Source organism: Nothobranchius furzeri, chromosome 4 (genome assembly GCF_043380555.1).
Source record: "Nothobranchius furzeri strain GRZ-AD chromosome 4, NfurGRZ-RIMD1, whole genome shotgun sequence".
NCBI lineage: Eukaryota > Metazoa > Chordata > Actinopteri > Cyprinodontiformes > Nothobranchiidae > Nothobranchius > Nothobranchius furzeri.
This window is the reverse complement of record NC_091744.1, coordinates 81,371,616-81,392,460: the sequence shown is the minus strand read 5'-3', so window position 1 is coordinate 81,392,460 and position 20,845 is coordinate 81,371,616. Positions and strand designations below refer to the sequence as shown.

General features: G+C 46.7%; 1 protein-coding gene across 2 annotated transcripts in view; it reads left to right on the top strand.

The window, feature by feature from the left end:
- znf423 (zinc finger protein 423) overlaps positions 1 to 17,895 on the top strand; it is a 154,714-nt gene extending 136,819 nt beyond the window's left edge. For both annotated transcript variants that reach the window (XM_054733346.2, XM_015965117.3), the window contains exons 19-21: positions 153 to 284; positions 1,285 to 1,400; positions 16,982 to 17,895. In XM_054733346.2, the coding sequence (XP_054589321.1) occupies positions 153 to 284; positions 1,285 to 1,400; positions 16,982 to 17,011 (278 nt within the window). In that variant the 3' untranslated portion in view covers positions 17,012 to 17,895. The remainder of the gene's footprint in view (positions 1 to 152; positions 285 to 1,284; positions 1,401 to 16,981) is intronic.
- Positions 17,896 to 20,845: the final 2,950 nt, after the last annotated feature.

Genomic DNA, 20,845 nt, shown 5'->3' with positions numbered 1-20,845 from the left:
AGGAGGAACAAAGTTCTTCTGTGTGGAATGTGTGTTGCTTTCTCTGCAGATGGCATCTGTCATGCAATTTAAATACTGAACCGATGTGTGTGTGTGTGTGTTGGCTTTGTGTTGCCTGATCTCACGTATGTGTGTGTGTCTCCTATTTGCAGAGGAGGGTATCAATCATGAGTGCAAGCTGTGTAACCAGATGTTTGACTCACCTGCCAAGCTGCTCTGCCACCTGATCGAGCACAGCTTCGAAGGGATGGGAGGAACCTTCAAGTGTCCTGTCTGCTTTACAGGTGAGACACACACACACACACACACACACACACACACACACACACACACACACACCTCTTCACACCAGCGTGTTTTACAAGAACAGGTTAGTGTCAGCTTACATATTTGTCTAGTTTAAAGAATTTTGAACAGTCTAAACTAAAATGTGTAGAGATCTGGTCTCCCTGATCTGCAGCCGCGATCGTTTGACCTAAATGTTCAGAGCTCGTTGGTGAGGTCACGTTGTGATGAATCCCGTAAACAGACTGTAACGGTGATGCTGTCACACTCCAGCAGGGTGACGGAAAACTCCCGGCTAACGGGTCTGGAAACAGGAATCCCCTTAAACATTTGCAGCTCAGCAGAGGAGGAAGCAAAAAGCCAAATGACCAAATTAGGCGTCCAGACTCACATTCAGCACTTTTTCAACACCTTCACTTCCTCCTCCTCTTGTTCCGTCTCCCCCGCCTGCACCCCCAGGTGCACAGCAACACTTTAAACTTCGACTCTATTCCTTAGTGGCCTATGAATTAGTAAGATGGGCACCGCTCCTGTGGGGAGGCTTAATAATTCAGCAAACACACACACACACACACACACACACTGAAACAAAGGGTGGAGAAGTCGCTAAAACAACAGTGGAAGAAAAAACGGAAGAGATCATTTATTGAAAAATCTCCCGTTCTGCTGAGGGAAGCACTTCCTGTTTTCCCTCTCCGTCCAGCTTTCCGACACTTTTAATGTTTCTTCTACTTTCTGATGATTCGTTTATCTGGCAGTTTCCAAAATGTCTCCAGATGTCCTCCAGAAGAGACCCGATGGTCCTCATGCGCGTCTCAGGGCTTTGCTCTTGTGTTCCTTTCAGAGTAGTCTCAGAGTCTTGGTGGGATGAGGAAATGTCTCAGTTTAGGTGACCTTTGACCTCAGCAACACTGATCTGTAGGGTCCTAAAGTCTTCCAGTTGTCCTCCTCTGGTACGATCAGCTATCCAACGTCTCTCTGTCTGTCCGTCTGTCCCAGTGTTTGTGCAGGCCAACAAGCTGCAGCAGCACATCTTCGCCGTGCACGGCCAGGAGGACAAGATCTACGACTGCTCCCAGTGTCCGCAGAAGTTCTTCTTCCAGACAGAGCTGCAGGTAGGCGTCCTCTGCCCCTCTTTGACCCCACCCCCTGCTGGTTTTCTGTTCTGTGCTGCTCTAAGTAGATCCTGGATGATCTCAGTCCCTGGATTATAGCCTGACACCGATAATCTGACACATTCCACTTCTGTGATCTCTCTTCCTTTCATTTGAGTTTCCACGTCTTTCCATCTCTCCTCATGAGGTCCAGGCGGGGTTCTGGCATGCTTTAATGTCATCATGATTCAGAGCCATAGGCGGATATAAGTCACACCAGAGTAGGTCCTGATCCAGCTGTGGTTAGCTCGCTGATCTCGGGTCAAACATCTGTCCTGTTCAGAGTTGAAACCTGTAATAACAACGATGAGATGGTTCTGGTCGGGTTCTGTTTGCTATGATTCCTCTGCTCCTTTAGAGGTTCTGGTTCTGTGTTTTACCGGAGCTGAAGGTGAACAGTTATAGATGCCAGGTCTGTTTTGTGTATTTTCTGAGCTGCTGTAGAGAAAAAGGTGCGGCTGGATTGTCTTCTTCTGTGGTTTCACCTGTGGCCAGGTGGGAAACCGCGAGGAGACTCGTCTGGGAGACGTATTCAGGTCAAAAGCTGGGATCATATTTTAATTTAGACATTTTTATCAGTAACATCAGTTGGTTGATAAGAGTTGCTGATGAGGTCATTAAGGTCACATGAGTCCTTGGCCCCTCCCTCTACTCCGCTCCCACCCACCTGTGCCATGTTTTGGTCACATGTCAGAGTTTTGGTTAAACACCTGGGTAGACGAGTCAAGGCTGGGCTGTGGGTGTAGACCCAAGACCTCTGACCTCATCAGTGGCTCCCATCGCCCCGTCAGCATGTTTGTTTCAGACCACGCCCCCACAATCGTCCGACTCTCGTTCCCAGTCTCAGAACTTCTTTACAAAAAGTGTTTTAAGGAGCAAAATCTTTAGATGTATATGAATATTTTTGTCTTTCAGTAATGAACAACAAACACTTGAAGGGTTTTGGGATGTTTTGTAGACCTGAAATCCTCTTCATTACATCTTTCTGTCATCCAAAACAAAAAAAAAAAAACTAAAATGAAAAAAGAATTTGTTAGAAATATTTTCCTCGGTAGTTCTATCTGGCTGCAGCTCTCTGGATGTGTGTGCGCGCGTGTGCACGTGTGCACGTGCACATGTGTGTTTGTGTGTGTGTGCATGCACGTGTTTGTGTGTGTGTGTGCATGCATGTATGTGTTTGTGTGTGTGTGCGTGCACATGTGTGTGCGTGTGTGTGTGCACGTGCACATGTGTGTGCGTGCATGTGTGTGTGCACGTGCGCGTGTGTGTGCGCATGCATGTGCTTGTCTGTGTGTGTGTGTGTGTGTGTGTGTGCGTGTGTGTGTGTGTCTGTGTGCACGTGTGTGTGTGTGTGTGCGTGTCTGTGTGCGTGTGTGTGTGTGTGTCTGTGTGCACGTGTGTGTGTGTGTGCACGTGCGCGCGCGTGTGTGTGTGTGTGTCTGTGTTTGTGTGTGTGTGTGCGTGTGTGTGTGTGCGTGTGTGTGTGTCTGTGTGCACGTGTGTGTGTGCGTGCGTGTGTGTGTGCGTGCGTGTCTGTGTGCGTGTGTGTGTGTGTGTCTGTGTGCATGTGTGTGTGTGTGTACAGCCTGAGCCTGACCTGCCACAGCTCCACCCCCCTGAGAGGGCTCTCTAAGTGGGCTAGACAGGAAGGCTGACTGAGAGCTTTGACCATGGAGGTTAATGCAAGTGTGAGCTGTTTCTGTTTGTGCACGTGTGCCAGAAGATGTTGAATTGGGTACTGTGTGTGTGTGTGTGTGTGTGTGTGTGTGTGTGTGTGTCTGTGTGTGTGTGTTTTAATGAGGTGGGGATGGATGAAGAAGGCTGCTTGGCCAGATAGAAAAGGCTTTGGCCTCTTTCAAGGCCTCAAAGGGCCCATGTGATGTCCAGCTCACCCCCACCCCCCACCCGGGGGTCGTTGCTGCCTGGACGCACCACTGCATCATGCTCTCCTCCCCTCTGATTTCCTTCAGCCCCACTTTCCATCTGTGAATCCCTTCACATACAAAGTTCCTCTCAGTCACTTCTCTCCTAACACCCCCCCCCCCGCCACAGTTTTCTTTCTCTTCCCGTCTTCCTCCGACTCTCCGACTCCCCCATCTGTCCCTGCAGAACCAGCCCCTATGCATATTTTAGCCCCTCTCCTCTCTTCCTCTCTTCTCTGCCTCTCCCCAGCGTCCCATAAATAGTGCAGACGTAAGCTAGTAAATAAGAGATGTTTTTGCTGTGTGTGTGTGTGTGTGTGTGTGTGTGTGTGTGTGTGTGTGTGTGTGTGTGTGTGTGTGTGTGTGTGTGTGTGTGTGTGTGTGTGTGTGTGTAAATAAGAAATGCTGCGGCCTGATCGCTGAGGCCCTCCTGGATCTCTCTGCTTTGACTCCCGGACTTATCAGACGACTCAGAGTTTCTCCCTCGTTCTCTTTGTTTTTCGTTGATGCTGCTTTATTTCACCACCAATAATCACGATGATGTCATTAATGATGCAATAAATCAACTAAACAGGTGAGCACGCCTCAGCGTGTGGACCTTGGGATTTTTGTAAAGTTTGCTGTGATTCGTGTTAAATTCAGCCGTGTCGGCGTTCCGGAGGCTCATCTTCCCTCCAAGCCCCCTGGGAGCGCCCTTCTGCAGGTTCTGCCTTGATGCTTTTTATCCATCATCCACCATATCTGCACCACGGCTGTCCGTCCTGTTTCCACTCCTCGCTTTAGCCGGAGCAACTATCAAACACATTTAGTTTATTTTCCTGATTTCCTTTTCCTGGTTCTGTCGTCCTGCGCTCATGAAGCCGGACAGGCTGAGACCGTGCAGCGAGACAAAAGGAGTTTAATGTCAATTTAGCCAGAAACACAAACTAAACCAGAGTTATTCATCTCTTTTAGATCAAAACAGCTTGAAAACATCAACACTGCTGCATATTTACTGTGTGAGAAACTAGAATCTGTGTTTGGTTTGAGTGTGTGTGAAGTGAGTTGTGTTTAAATAATCTCATCTCGTCCCGCCGTCTCTCTCTAACTGAATTATGGAGATGTGAGGATGTGGCTGAACTGGAAATAAGGTTTATTTGTGCGAGTCTGTTTCTCTGGAGCTCTGTGTCGAGTTGCTGTGTGTACTCTCTGATCCATGTTTCCCTTGGCTCTCAGTGTGTGTGTGTGTGTGTGTGTGTGTGTGTGTGTGTGTGTGTGTGTGTGTGTGTGTGTGTGTGTGTGTGTGAATGTGATCCGCACATCCCTGTGGCGTTCCAGGGGAGCATACTCAGCTGCCCCACTGCTCACTGGGAAACTCTGTGTTATTAGAATGGGGACCTGGGACTCACACACACACACACACACACACACACACACGCACACACACACACACACACACACACACACACACACACACACACACACACACACACACACACACACACACACACACTGAATCCCCAGACTTTTTAAGCAGAGGAGAAACAAAAAGGTTTCCAACAAAAGAGACGGTTTTCTGCACAGATTCCTTCTCATGAGCTTTTTTTTTTTTTTTGAACAAACGTTCAGATTAGGATGAATTATGAGGAAATTATTAACAATTAGTCAACTAAAGGCTGAAATGTCAGCCACCTGAGTCCTCTGGACATCCTGCGTGCAGCGCGGCTTAAATAAAAGCAGCTTTTGTTGTAAAGTGAAGTCATTCTGTTCCTTCAGCCTTTAGGAACCCCTTTCAGACGGTTCCCTAACCTGTAATCTGGTTCCTCAGGTCTGAATCAGGTCAGAATTCAGTAATTCTGCAACAAAAGTACAAATAAAACACAGGGCAAGTGAGAAGGTTCAGTCTACTGACTGATCTGGGGCGGGACGACTTGTTTTGGCGAAGGACTCCAGTCCTCCTTGACCCTCCTAACCCTAAACCCTGGACTGGTTTCTCTTTGATCCAGGCATGGAGGGATTATTGAATTTGGTCTGATTTAATAAATTTCTTTCTCATTGTTCCTGTGAGTTTTCCCACAGTTTCCTCTTCTGTACGTGTTTGGGTTCTGAGCTGTTTCATGGTGTGTAGCAACAGTTACAGTTACATTTGTCAGTTACACAGTTAGTTACGTGCAACATTAGTTCCAACACATGGAATCCGTCTCAAGGGCTCTCAGTCTGGTTTTAAATGCAGACAAGGAGATAAACTCGGATAATTCCCAGTTTTCCTGCAGCCTGTTCCGTGCAGAAGGAGCAGAGTGAACGAAAACCCTTCAGCCCAGTTCGGCTCGAGCAAACAGAACACAGAGTAACAGCTGATGGTTGTACGCAGAAGTTCCACTTCTCCATGAGATTAAGTTACAGATGTAGGGGGTAGTAATCCAAGCATGGCTTTATAAATGAAGGTGTACCAATGCCCCTTCCTGGTGGACAAAGAAGGCCGACCCACTGGAGAACACAGTTCACCATGATGGGTCAGTGGTCTACAGTTAGTGATAAACCTCAGCGAGGCACGATGACCACATCAGTCTCACCAAGACTCTGTGCTGAGGCATTCATGTGCAAAAGGTCTCCATAATCCAGATTAGACAGAAGCGTTGCAGTAACTAGTCGTTTTTGTGCCTCAACAGAAAAACAGTTTATTTAGAAAAAAGAAACCCAGTTTGGGTTTCTTTACAAGAGTATTGTGAGGCCATTACAGTACGTATTAAGCCACGCCCACTGGGAAAAAGGACTGTGGCGGTGAGGGCCGTCTGATTTGTAGACTTTCCTCTCACCAGCTTTGCTCCTGATCGGAAAAATAAAACCAGAACAAAACAGAAACAGAGTGAAGTAGACTGATTCAACGGTTTTATTTTATTTGCCCCCCAAGTCTCTTTGTTTAACTCAAAACCGTCAAGAAGACGTCCTCGTTTGGACTCCAGCAGCACCATCAGTCCGCTTCGTTTGCTTGTTGGTTTTGTTGTGAGACGAAAGGACAGACGGACTGACGGGGACAAGAAGAGGGACGAGGTGATAACTGATGTGGGAGTTTCACAGTTTGAGCTGCCCCCCGCATAGCCTGGCAAGCCAGACTAAATAAATGTATTATTTAGTCTGGCCACGCTCCATTGACGGCTCTCGGTTGTGGGGCGGGTTCTACCGTTGTCTTTCAAATGATCTCCACATTCCACTGGACAATGAATGTGACGTACTCTTGTTTCACTCTGTTGCATCATCCCACCCACCAGGCATATAGAGTGCCCTGATTGGCCCACAAAGCGGATAAATATCTGTGATTTGTTCATTAAGCAGATAGAGCTCTATGATTTGCCCACCATTATGGACCAATCACAGCTCTTTATGTGTTTGAAACCCCTCTAGAGGGCTGTGATTGGCCAGCCAGAATGCTGTTGGGGCTCCAGAGGTTCCAGTGGAGCGTTGCTAGACCAAACTTTGCTAAGCAAGAATTTGGTCTAGTTCACTAGGCTAGCCTCCCGCAGGCTTTCTAACAGCAACGTTCCTGCGTGCGCGCGCGTGTGTGTGTGTGTGTGTGTGGGGGGGGGGGGGGGGCTCAGACCTCCCTGTAATCCTGTAAATCAGGGTTGTTTTCAAGATAAGGGCCGACATCATGGTTATTGGTCCACGTGAGCCACAAAAAGGGATTAGAAGAATCAAATCCTTTCGTGGAGATTTTTTTCATTTGTCCCCCCTAAAAAGGCCTATCAGTACATTGAGAAGAGAAGTTTAATGAGAAATTAAAATCAATAGTACAATATAATAGTATAACAAAGAAACATTTGCAGGTTTACAAGTACAAATCTGAACAAAGATTGTTAGAAAGTCTACGGAGAGACAGAATTCCTGATTCTAGGAACAAACTCAGAGGGCCACAAACGGCCCCCGAGCCGCACTTTGGACATGACGGGTTTAAGGTGCTTCAGATCCAGGTCCTGGACTTTCTGAAGAACTTTTCATTAGTTACACTTCTGACCCACGAGTCACGTAGTCAGAACCAGACCCCTAAACTCAAGGGCTGAGCCACTCAGAACAGAACCGGGTCTGGGAGGTGCCAGCGGCTTCACAGAGACACCATCTAGTGCTTCTGATGAGTCGATGAAAACACCACAAATGCAGCTGGACAGAAAACAGGATTTAAGCTCCAACGTGTGGATCTTCAAACAGCTGTTTGATCTCCAGCTTTTCCCAAACACAGAAACACAAAATACTGTCAGATCCAACTGGATGGAAAATAAAAGCAGTCGAGTTCTCCAGGAAACAGAGAGGAGCTGCCGAACGTCGCATGATTCCAGATTCCAGCTTGATTGTAGGAGACAACCAGCGATTTTCAGGGAGTTTCCTGAAACGTCTCAAAACATCCGCAGGAGTTCTCAGGCTTCCGGAGTCTCGGAGCTTTGCTCTTTTGTTGCTGAAAATCTGCAAGAAAATAGCAGAAGAGTCTCTGGATCCAGTCTCAGAGGGCAGAGCTAAAGTTTGGGAGGAGTTGGAGAGCTCTGAAACGAAACTGTGACTGCTAGGAGACAAAAGCAGAGAATCGGGGATACGGAGGATACGCTGAGACTAAACTGTAAGAGAAATCCTGCATGAATTCGATGTGCTGACATTCTCATTTCTAGATCTCCTTACGTTTCGGTGTCTCTGTATAACCACTGATTCTGGCTTCAGGGTTTGTTAAACCTTTCTCCTCCATCCTGAAGTCTCTTCTGTCTGCTTCTGTCACCCGTTCATCCTCATTCTGCCACTTTTGCAGCCCCTTCGTGTTTTATTTGACTTCCGTGACCGTTCGGAGCAGATGATGAAGACTGAACGTAAGCCGGTCTCTGAGGGATTCGGGTGTGTGCGTTTATATGACAGTGACACGGAAAGTCGGAGTGCTCTGCTGTGCTGTTGGAGAGCGATCGTGTCTGTGCTTTCACTCGTTCATCTGTAGCATCTAAGTGCTCCGATCGCTGCAGACCGAACCGTTTACCGTCCTCAGCACTAGAGTCCATAAAACGTTTTATTTATTCGTTTTTATTTTGATAGTAAATGACCTCACACTATTAACAATAATTGTTCAAATTAAAGGTGTGGTTCACTGAAAAACCATGTTTTAATGATTATTTCTGATTCTAACGGGTCACTCTGAGTGTCTCATGCAGGCTGAGCATGAAAATAGTCTCCTACACCCGTCTCCTGCATTAGCTTCTGATAGAAAACAGACGGTGAAACTCTAGGATTAGAAAAGCCTGACAGATCTACGTCACACTGTCACTGGACTCACGACGGGGAAGGCTGTTGTCGGTTTAGCGTCCAGGAAACAGCAGAGAACGTCTCAGCTAGTAGAAGCTAACTGTTAGCATTAGCAACTCCACCTCACAGCAGAACTCCTCCAGGCTTGTTATATTAGCGGAGATAAAACATCGACGTTGCAGACGAGACAGAGTCAGTGGTGGAGTCGTGTTGCTGTTAGCCCAGTACGACTTACGAGTCTTTCACGCCTGCTAGCGGCCACTGCAGATGTATTGTGTTTCACACCTTTAACGATTAACATCAACATTCTGATTCTGGGTCAGTTACTGCTAGCAGTAAAATAGCAATGTGAGATCTGCTCCGAGGAGAGGGACTTTAGGTGCAATACATTCTTTTTGCCTCTAGATGGTGCCCTCTGAGAAAAAAAACTCCGGATTTCTGCTTTTATTAGCGATGGTGAGTTCACAAACTGGGGAACATGGCAATGATGCATTCATGGCCCAAAAGGTTTTATCAGATTTTTGAAGATCAGATCAGCTGATCGTGCTGAATATTAGTTGATTCCGATTCTCAGACGATGACGTCATAAACGCGTGCCTTCCTACCAGGAGCGTTTCAGACGCACAAACATTCCGTGCAGCTGGTCCCGCCAGGTCGTGAAATCACGGGAGATTTCTCGTGATTTCACCAGTTCACTAATTAGGGAGAACGATGGCAGCATGTGTCCGTAAGGTCGGCTGTTGATCTTCTGTTCCTATACCTCGGCCATGGAGGCGTAACAAGATGCTAATTTCTTGTAGTAAAGGTTTTATTTTGAACTTCTCTCATGTTTGATTCCTGTCTGTCCCCATTCAAACAGCCGAGCTTGACGTGTTCTGGAAGCATAGTGCAGAAAAAATAGACCCAGACCATAAATTTGGTTGATCGCCATGACAATACGCTTCTGGGACGTGCCCGATACGCGCCGCTTACGCATCTGGTGGAAAACTGGGGTGGTGACGTAAGCTGAAAGTGTCTCTGATGGAGGTGAATTCCCTTCTCACCTGTTCTATGTGCTAGATGTTGTGTTCCCTTCTTGCTGGGAGTTTATTCTGGGTCGTGTTTACCGGACCAGACCTGGCCCATCAGGCTAGAAGCACCGGGGGGGGGGGGGGGGGGGGGAGTCCTGGTGGGAGGCAGAGAAGGAGGTGATATTCCAAACAGGATGAGGTTTTAAGAGCGAGAGAGAGAGGATGCTGGAGAAGATGCACAGTGGAAGGAAAAGAGAGGGAGAGGAGACGGAAGCAAAGGTGGACAGGGACAAACGGAGGACTGGAAGTGGAGCAGGGAATCCGTGTTGGCGGGACATTCAGGGCAGGAGGTGTTTATTTTTGATCCTCTCTCAAGGCAGCATCCTGTCCTGGATGGGCGGGGCTAAAGACGAGCCAGGGAGCGGAGGAAGAGGGCTAAGAAGGCCCATCTGCTGGTCCCAGGCACACAAACATAAATGTTCAGCACTGTGCTAAAAATACCCAAAGATCGCCGTGGCGACGGAGGTGACTTTTCATTGGGCATTGAGGAGAACCACTCAGTTCTGACACAGATTCAGGCCGTGACAGACGAAGGCTTCTTTACAACTTCCTCTTCCTGCTCCTGAAACAGGCCTGGCACCTGTGGGTGAAGGTGTCGTTACACCATCGCTCCGCAGCAGGTCAGGCAGGTATTATGTGGGTAGCGCACGGATACCTGTGTGTCTGACCGTGTGTGTGTGCAGACACACGCCGGTGCGTATTAAAGGTGACAGCGGTAACAGCCGGCAGAAGAAAGCAGGACATAGCAAATTAGATTTTCTCTTATCTCCATCTCTAGCTTTCTTCTGTCATTCCCCTCCTGCGTTTTCCCCGGAGACGTTGTGAGTCTGTCGGGTTTTGTGTATTTATGTGTGAAGCTGCTCCTGTGTGTGGCGTGTTGCTGCGGGGATTGTGACGGGGCCATATTTCCCTGGAGCCCGGGGCTCTGCAGGCTTTAGCTTCGCTCTCCATAAGCAGGTTAGGAAAAACAATGACAGGCCCTGGTATAGACTGGGCCGGCCCGGCTGTTCCCGCTGCTGTACACACTCCCTCTGCTGCACAAACAAAAAACACACTAGAAATGTAAATAAACCCAGCCGCCACGTCCAGGTTTACTAGATTAACGGGGTTTAGGAAACATCAGAGAAGTAGAATCCACCCAAATGGAGCCGAATGTGACGGATTTTAGCTTGAAGAGCTGCGTAAAACATCTGAAGACATGCAAAGCAGAAAACAGGTTTTATCAAAATGTAAGTTCTTGTTTAAAGGGTAAAGAGTTTTAACGTTTAAGGGGATAGTGAGGAAGTCAGAAACTCTTCACACTGTTGTCTCACTAGTCTTAACCATATTTGGTCAACATTAAAATGTCTCCACGCAGCTGCATTCAGCATTCACCGGTCCTGAAGGATGTACTCTCTGTTTCTCTGAACTGAGGCTGTTTAATGACAAACACAAAAATCATAGAAGCGTTATCTGACGTTTGTTGACAAGAACCCTGCATGTTCCCGTGAAAACCTGGACTGGACCCTTCACTTTATTCAGGATTCACTTAAAAGATCAAACTTAATCTTGCTTTGTTTTATTTTCTCCTTCTGATGCTTTTATTTTGGTAACTACATGTGTTAAATGGCTTTTATTTTGAAAAATTTACAAATAAAAACATCAAGCTTTTGTGCCCTCCCTCTTTCTGTCACCCATCCATCAATTACTCTGCTGTAGAGCAGGAAACACACACACACACACACACACACACACACACACACACACACACACACACACACACACACACACACACACACACACACAGAGATAAACAGACCTCAGTGTCTGTGTTGTTTTAAAGATGGAGGACGAGTGATCCTTCCATCATCCCTCCATCTCATCTTCCTCTCATCTGCTGCTCTCTCTTCTGAGTGATTCGCAGTCATCATCTTCTGCTGCTCTGAGCTTCTTCAGGGAGTTACTACCGCCTTCCGCCTCCGCCTCTCCACCCATCTACATCTGGACTTGGAGAACCTGACTCTCTCTCTCTGTCCGTGTTCACATTCGTCGTCGTCGTCGTCGTCTTCCTCCGCTTATCCGGGTCCGGGTCGCGGGGGCAGCATCCCAACTAGGGAGCTCCAGGCCGTCCTCTCCCCGGCCTTGTCCACCAGCTCCTCCGGCAGGACCCCAAGGCGTTCCCGGACCAGATTGGAGATGTAACTTCTCCAACGTGTCCTGGGTCGACCCGGGGGCCTTCTGCCGGCAGGACATGCCCGAAACACCTCCCCGGGGAGGCGTCCAGGAGGCATCCTGACCAGATGCCCAAACCACCTCAACTGTTCACATTCCTCTCCTGTAATTCCTTATATTTGGATCCACTTTTAGAAGTCAGGCTAGAGGTAAAACCAGATATGGATGGTTTTCCTCTTGGATGGCGGACACATTCCGATCTTGTCTCCTCACTCCAGGATCAGATTAGGAAGAATGATCCTGACCTCTTCTGGCAGTGGGAGGAAGCGCTGAGAGCTGGATGCTGATGGGGAGGAGAGCTGGAGGATGAGCGAGAGATACAGAGAGATGGAGGGTTTCTCTCATAATGGGGTCAGTGGCCCCCAGTGAGCCCCCCTTCCCACCGTAGAGGCCTACACACACACACACACACACACACACACACACACACACACACACACACACACACACACACACACACACACACACACACACACACACACACACACTGTCCTGTTTGTTATTGGGCTGGGTTGGACTCTGGCTTCTCCTAAAGCCTGCATGTGGCTCTCCAGCGTCGGGCGTTAATACCCGCTCCTCTCCTCCGGACGGGCGCGCTCGGCCTCTAAAGCCTCGCGACAAACACAAGCACCAAAGGGTTTTAACAAAACATGCGCAGCAAGATAAGCGCCGCAGAATGACAAATAAGTCTTTATCAACCCCAAACCACGTATAATCCTTCACATTTGTGTCCCCATCCGCCCATCCTCTCCTCTCCGCTCCCTTCATCCCCCCATCCGCTCCTCTGCTCCCTTCTCTCAGCCACTCTTCTCTATTTTGTCCTTTTTTCTTGCCGTAGTGGGGCCTATCTGCGCGAGAGAGCGATTAATCTGAGAAAGCTGCTTTTAGTGATGGTGGGGGGAGGTGGGGGGTGGTGTTGATTGGGAAGATCTCGCTGGGAATTGTGTGTTTATGAGGAAGCAGGAATGATAGAGGAAGATTTCCGAGGGAGTTTGTGTTTTTGTGTGGCAGAAAGAAGGTAGGAAACGTTTCACAGGGAGAGAACGTGTCTGAGTGGGAATCTGTCCACACACTCCCACAGAAATCATTCCAGTCATCTCCCCATCCCACACACACACACACACCTGCGTGTGCACACACACACACACACACACACATGTACACACACACGCACATACACACACGCACATACACACACACACACAAACACACATGTACACACACACGCACAAACACACAAACACGCACACACACACACACACACACACACACACACACACACACACACACACACACACACACACACACACACACACCTATACACGGACACACACTCACAAACACACACACTCAAACACAAATACACACACACACGTACACACACGCACAAACACACACACAACCACACACACACACACAAACACAAACACAAATACACACACACACACACGTACACACACACACACACATATACACACACACACGCACAAACACACACACAAACACAAACACAAATACACACACACACACGAACACACACGCACAAACACACACACACAACCACACACACACACACACACAAACACAAATACACACACACACATGTACACACACACACACACACACATATACACACACATACACACACACACACACGTACACACGCACACACACGCACAAACACACACACACAAACACAAATACACACACACACGCGTACACACACGCACAAACACACACACACACAAACACAAATACACACACACACACGTACACACACGCACAAATACATACACAAACACACACACACACAAACACAAATACACACACGCACAAACACACACACACACAGGTAGATGCACACACACACCCACACCCACACACACACACACAGGTAGACGCACACACACACACAGACACACACAAACAAACACACACACACACACACACACACACACAACTCCAGATTATCATAAGTTACGGTCTACCGCTGATACGGGAAAGCCACAGTGGACACGCTTATGGGATCGTGGCGGAAACGTGATTCGGAACGTTCCACGTCACCTTTCATCTGTTTCTGTTAAGGATGTGACCTCTTCTGCTTGTTGTTGTTGTTGTTGTTGTTGTTGTTGTTGTCCCAGAGTGTTTTACCTCTGAGTGAGCTCTGCCATGATTCATCATTTATTATGATGTCTTTATTGTCTCCAAGGCAACGAGATGCTTTAATCCCATTATCTATAGGGTTCCACAATCTGCATGAACAGATTCCTGCAGGGAAAACACGATGCATGATGGGAAAAGAACTGCTCGTCGTGGTTGAAGGCAGCGTTTTAGGAGCAGAGCATTATGGACACAAAGTCTAATTCAATGAATTTTGACTTTTAATTTAAGAAAACGGGCAACAAAAATTGTCTTTAGATCCGAACCAAAGCAGGAAAGACCCCAAAGACTCTTGGGATGGAGGGGTTAGGGAAGCAGCTCGTATAAAAGAAGCTGTTCTTGTGGATTGAGAAGAACTCCTTATTCCATCTTCTTTGCTCCAGGGAGCGATCCTGAACAGGTAAAGGTGACCAGTGGTATCGGATTTATTACCAAAAAGCATCAAAAAGAATTAACTAGACGTCTGTTGTCTCCATTTCTGTGGAAACTGGAGCTCCAACCAGCTTCTGTTGTTGTATTTTCACATTTGCACATTGATTCTTTGCATGAATAAAACCTCCTTTCATGCTCAGCATCACCCGAGGAAACGCCTCTCCTGAGTTGGAGATGGCTTCTGTGATTTTGGACTCAGAGGTTCTCCATCTCTGTCCCGCCTGTTCAGTAGCGGTTTTAGGCACGGGCAGACAGGGCAGTTGCCCGGGGCGGCATTTTTTCATGACACAAAAGGGGCGCACAAGCGCGGAGTAAAAAAAAAAAAGGAAATCTGCGCCGCACCGAGGTTTTCTATTATCTGTCATATGACAGTGTCTGGATTGGAAACAGCAAGTTGGCGCCCCCTGCAGTTGCAGGCGCTGCTGCTGACTGAGAACGTTCACGTGTACCGTGTGTCTATGAAGAACAGGAAGGGGAGGGGTGCGGCGGGGGAATTCACCTCTGCGTCTTTCCCAGATGAAATGAGCGTGCAGGGGCTGAATCAACTGTATTAACATGGCTAAAGTCAATCACATCTTAACGTTCTTCCATATTTCATTCATAATATCATAAACACAGGCCTATCATTCTTTCAGGTTTCTCTGAATTGTGTGAAATGGCCGAATAAAAAAAGGAAAAACAAAACGATTTTGTGGTCACCCCCCCATCAAGGTCAAATTGTTTAGTCCTGACTAAAGGAAACTTACTGAGTCAGGAGCCAAACAGAAGAGATGAACATAAAAAGGCTAAAACCACCAGGTGCCCGATTCAGGGGGAAAAAAAGAAAAAAGAGCAGAAAGATAAAGGTATGTAGCTCTGATGATGCATGTTTTCAATTTTTTGAACCAGTTAACTGGGATTTTAACGGTTAAATGCGGTCAACTAATTGCTAACAGAGCTAATAGGGCTGAAATATTTAAACGAATATTCAAATGGTTTGAAAAAAGTCCTTGAATCGTTTTTTACTGATTCAAACTAGGATTTGTTAAATGCTCGCTGCAGCCTGTGGCCTGCCTGAACAACAACAAACATGTTGATCATGTTCTCATAATAATAAATAAAACAACTCTACAAGCAGAAGAAAACACCCCAGTCACCACTAACTATCCTGTTTATTTATTGCAGATGGCTGCACTGATTATTTTTTACATGATTTGTTCTGTAAAAGTTGGCATTTTTGGTAGTCTACAGTTTTTTATGTCAGTTTAAATTACAATTTCAGAGGCAATTCTAAAATATCATGGATCATGAGATCTATTGGAGATCTACCCCAACTTTTGGACTGCTCTGCCAGTCACTGTGGCTCAAGCTGAGAGGAGCTTTTCAAAACTTGATCAATTCATACCTGAGGTCAACTATGTTTCAGGGGCGGCTCACTAACCTGGCTCTGATTAGTATCAATCACTCAGTAGGGGGAGCAGATTTCATGTGATGACATTATTGATGATGTTGCATCAAGGTTAGGTTTTAATTTTAGTTTGTGTTTTCTAAGTGCAATGCTGTAGTGATTATCTTTAGTTTGTTATGTGTGAAATATTTTTGCTATTTAGAATATTTATTATCTATTATGTTCATATATTCTTAATATTTAGTTATTGTTTGTTTTTGTATATTTGATTCTATATATTTTGATACAGTATATAATGTATAGTGCTTTACATTCTGACAACTTCATAGTAATTAATGTAAATATGTGCAACTTAGAAAAATGAATGTTCAATAGTCGTTCTAATAAAACATGCCTGTTTGTAGAAAACATGCATGTGTTCATGCAGGTGGGGTGGTGTGGTGGTGGTGGTGGTGGTGGTGGTGGTGGGTGGGGGTGGGGGGGGTGGGGGGGGGCGCTCAAAGGGGGCCTCGCCCGGGGAGTAATTCGATGTAGAACCGCCACTGCGCCTGTTAGAAGGTCTGGCCTCTAGAGGGAGGATGTTCCTGCAGAACCGGACAAAACGTCTGGAACGATAATCTAATCACAAGACCGACCGTCTCTACAGAGACAGGAGAAGAGTTGTGGAACGTCTAGATGTTTAGGCGAAGCTGATCTGTCATGCAGAACCACAAGGTTCCTGCACACCTGAGTGAGAGGGGTTCCGAGTGGTTCGGTGGTCTTCCTGTCGGACGGGTTAAACGGGAGTCACGGATGCTCTAATCTGGTATTAAAATGAACAAAAGCAGTTTGTCTCCAGGACGACGTCTGAGGGTTCCAGAATGTAGTCGAGTCCCGTCCTCCTCTTCTTTTTATCTTCCTCCTCGTCTCTCGTCAGACTGAGTCTAAAGCAAAGATTGTGGCTTCTGCGGGAGGCGGTATAGTTTCTGTTCTGCTAGTGTGCGTGTGTGTGTGTGTGTGTGTGTGGGGGGGGGGGGGGGGGCAAGTGGAAAGCTCATGCAGCCCATTATTTCTCTCATCATGTGTTCTCACTTTCTCTGCCTCTCTCGCCCCCTCCCTCTCTCCCTGCAGAACCACACACTGAGTCAGCACGCGCAGTGAGACCGAGGCCCGGCAGGATCTCTCAGCTCAGCCGTGCCCCCGACCCGGCGCCAGCGGGGGACCCCCATCTCCACATCACAGCCAATCAAAGTGTCATTTGCTACTCACATGTAAAACTCTAACGATCGCGCCACTGGGCGCGGCTATTAGGAGCAGCGGGGGAAGGAATATTAATGGGATATGCTATTAAATAAAGAAAAGGAAAGTGGGTGAGGAAACTGTAAGAGCGGGATGAAGGGAATAGAAGGGTGAACAAAGGTATTGTACGTGCAGTATTTTTTATTGTCCCTGCCAAAACCCCCTCCTCCCCCGTCCCTCCCACCGTTCACCCCCACCTCATGCATTTATTATTTTTTTAATAGAAAAGAAAAAGCGAGAAAACAACGTTGTTTTGGGATTTCTTTCTTTTTTTATTATTTTTTGATAGATTGTAAGAAAAGCTTCACTTGTTTTCCTCTCAGTTGCCAAAATTCTCTTTTTAGTTCCACGTGTGCTTTTTGACTTTCCTTTCCTGTTTTTTATTATTTCTTGCAGTAAGTAGGTACTTGTGCCGTGTTGTGATTGTTTGCCAGTCGTAATATTCCTAAATGCTCTCCCTCAAACGATCCTTTTTATGATTGGTATATATATTTTTTCCTTTTTGTAATTACTATGAAAAAAGACATCAAAACAAAATAAAGTGCAGAAAAAAACATGCAGATCTTTCTTTTTGTTGTTTTTGGATTGGGTTTTCCAGTCTTGGGACCTGCATCGGTTATTGTAAAGAATAAATATCATCAGTGCGTCTGGTCGATGACTGCTTTTTAAATGTGAATTAACCAGATTGCAATAATCTAGTACAGAAAAAAAGAGACAATGAATAAATAAAATGATAAAAAGATAAAGCCGTTCTGTGTGATGTGGATTTATTCCGAAGCTTCTAGGACACGCCGTCTCCTCCAGGAATGTGGAGGAATTCACACGGATCCTGTTTGTTCACATCCGGGAGCTAAAACATTCCCACAACTCGGGAATGAAATGAACTCAGGTGTCAGAATTTAAGGGATAAATCAGGAAAAACAGATTATTTGACCATATTGATTTAATTCAGTTTTTAGGTTCTTTAGTTCTGAAGTAAAAGAAATGAAGGATTTATTTTTACCAGCTTTGTCCTCCCAAGAGGTCTCACCTGGGTCGGCGTGAATCTCAACACAAAACTACACCACTGTTTAAATCCTGACTGAATTCTTTCACAATAAAAGCAGAATCTACAAAGTAGAAGAAGAAACGGACATTTTAGTGCCTGCATTAGAGCCCTGCACTGAAGCCCGGTCCTCGGGCTGGGCCGGACACGGGCTCAGGTTTTAGGCCCGTGCAGGGCTCTAGCCTGCATGCATCTGGATCACTTTACAAAAATTCAGTTTTTAGTCCCAAAACAGGTTCATTTTTCAGAGGTGTGACCAAGTCACTGCTTTGCAAGTCACAAATCAACTCCAAGTCGAGTCCAAAGTCAATGATCTGGAGGTCCAAGTCCTTAACTTAGAATTTTCAAGTCATCTGTCCAACTTCAATTTAATGACAATGATCGTCGTCGTCTTCCTCCGCTTATCTGGGTCCGGGTCGCGGGGGCAGCATCCCAGCTAGGGAGCTCCAGACCGTCCTCTCCCCAGCCACCTCCACCAGCTCCACCGGCAGGACCCCAAGGCGTTTCCGGACCAGATTGGAGATGTAACCTCTCCAACGTGTCCTGGGTCGACCCGGGGGCCTCCTGCCGGCAGGACATGCCCGAAACACCTCCCCAGGGAGGCATCCAGGAGGCATCCTGACCAGATACCCGAACCAGCTTCAGAGGAGCAACGGTTCTACCATGGACGTAATTTTCACTTGAGAAGTGGGGGGGACACGGGGGTGGGGGGTGGGGGGGGGGGGGATCTTTACAGCATGCTCTAATGGGAAACAGGTTTCAACACAAACGGCTGTTTTCCGCTTGGTCTTAGAGCTCAACCAGTGTTAATTTAATATAGCGTAATATTGTTTTTGGATGGTAAAAAGTGCAGGGGTCAAAACTTGATTTTGGAAAAAGTGGGGGGGACATGTCCCCCCGTCGCCCCCCAAAATTACGTCCATGCGTTCTACTCCGATTTCCTCCCGAATGTCCGAGCTCCTCACCCTATCTCTAAGCCTTCATGACAATGATAATAAATAAATTCCAGAAAAAAAGCTTCTTAAAGCTTCATTTATTTGCTCAAACAAGCAGGAAGTGCAGCTGAAACCGATTATAAACAAAGCGCTGCTGCATGTAGCAGAACAAGATCTAACCCAGAACCAAGAATGATTCATGATTTTTGTCCGTGTCGTGCCACTTTTGTACCAAAATATCAAATATGTTCAAGTCGTCCTGAAGTCAATAGATGCAAGTCGATTCAAGCCGCAGGTCATTGGCGTTCAAGTCCGAGTCAAGTCGTAAGTCTTTATGGATTTTGTCAAGTCAAAGTCAGAAGTCATTAAAATAATGACTCGAGTCCGAGTCACGTGACTCGAGTCCACACCTTTTATTAAACAATCACGAGGAAAGGGCTCAGAAATCCCAGAAAGAATCAGCGCTGGTGCAGAAAAATGTCATGCTTGAAAAGTCTGAGCCACAGCTGATCAGACACGATAAAAATGTGGAACCAGAACGTCAGTGTTGCATTATCTGGTCTGAAGTCTGAGAATGTCCTAAAGAGGACACCGTACTGCTTGCAGAGCCTGGATCTGATTTTCAGTTTTTCCCAGCAAAACATCCTGGAAGCTCCTGAGGTCAGAGTGAGGGAATCCCTTCAGACACAAAACGTCTTTGTTAAAGCCAGAAACAGAAGAAATCGTGTTTACCTGAAGCTCTCAGGTGGCTCCAGCTCTCAGAGTTCCTCACTCACACATTTTCACAAACAAAACATGAAATCTGGGGGAAAACACCCAGAAACGTCACCTGTGAGCTTCAGGAGTCATGAAGGTGACATGATGTCCGATGACGTCAACCTAGAGGCAGAAATTAGCAACAGAACTCAAGATTAGGATTAAAACGAGGAAAAAACAAAAGGAGAAATAAACGAGGGGTCTGGAGGCTGAGAGGAAGGCCAAGGAGGACATGAAGGGTGGAGGATGCAGAAGACAGGATTCAAATGGAGACAGGCGACTGGCTGTTCAGACCCCTGAAGGGACACCCTCAGAGAGACAGGATAAGATGTTCTGTTGGTCATAAACCAGCTGCACTAACTGGATCTGCTCTGTGTTATCTGGTGTGTGGGCCTGAAGCAGCTGCTGTAGAAAGGAGATGTTTCAGCTGAACCTGCTGTTAGGAACCTCAGGGTTTACGCTGCTCTACACGTGTCCACACTGGCTGCTTCCAGACTCTCGACTCCACTGATGCAGCTGATCGGCTTCTGTTACATCATCATCTCCGCTGACTTGGACAATCTCCAGAATACATCAGGTGTTTATTGCACCCACACCCATCCTTTTCTCCAGTGGCTCCTGGACTCCGGTCCGATCTTCCTCTGGTTCTGAGATCTTTGGACTCTGAGATTCCTTTAAGAACAAGTTAACATCTTTCTTTTTAAATCTGCTCATGTTGTGTCATGTGTTTTTATTTATTTCCTGTAAAGCACTTTGGGATTTTTATCTGGGGAGGTTTGATAGAAATAAATCTATTTATTCTTCTGTGTGATCTGAATGGGTCGGAGCTGCAGGAACAGCTGGGATGCACGTCTAGGTAACTGTTTTATACACAACAGCTACTCTCGGGTAGTTTGCTGCATCTAAATCACTAAAACAGTGAGACAGTCACATTTAAATATTTCCTTTAATGACAAAAAT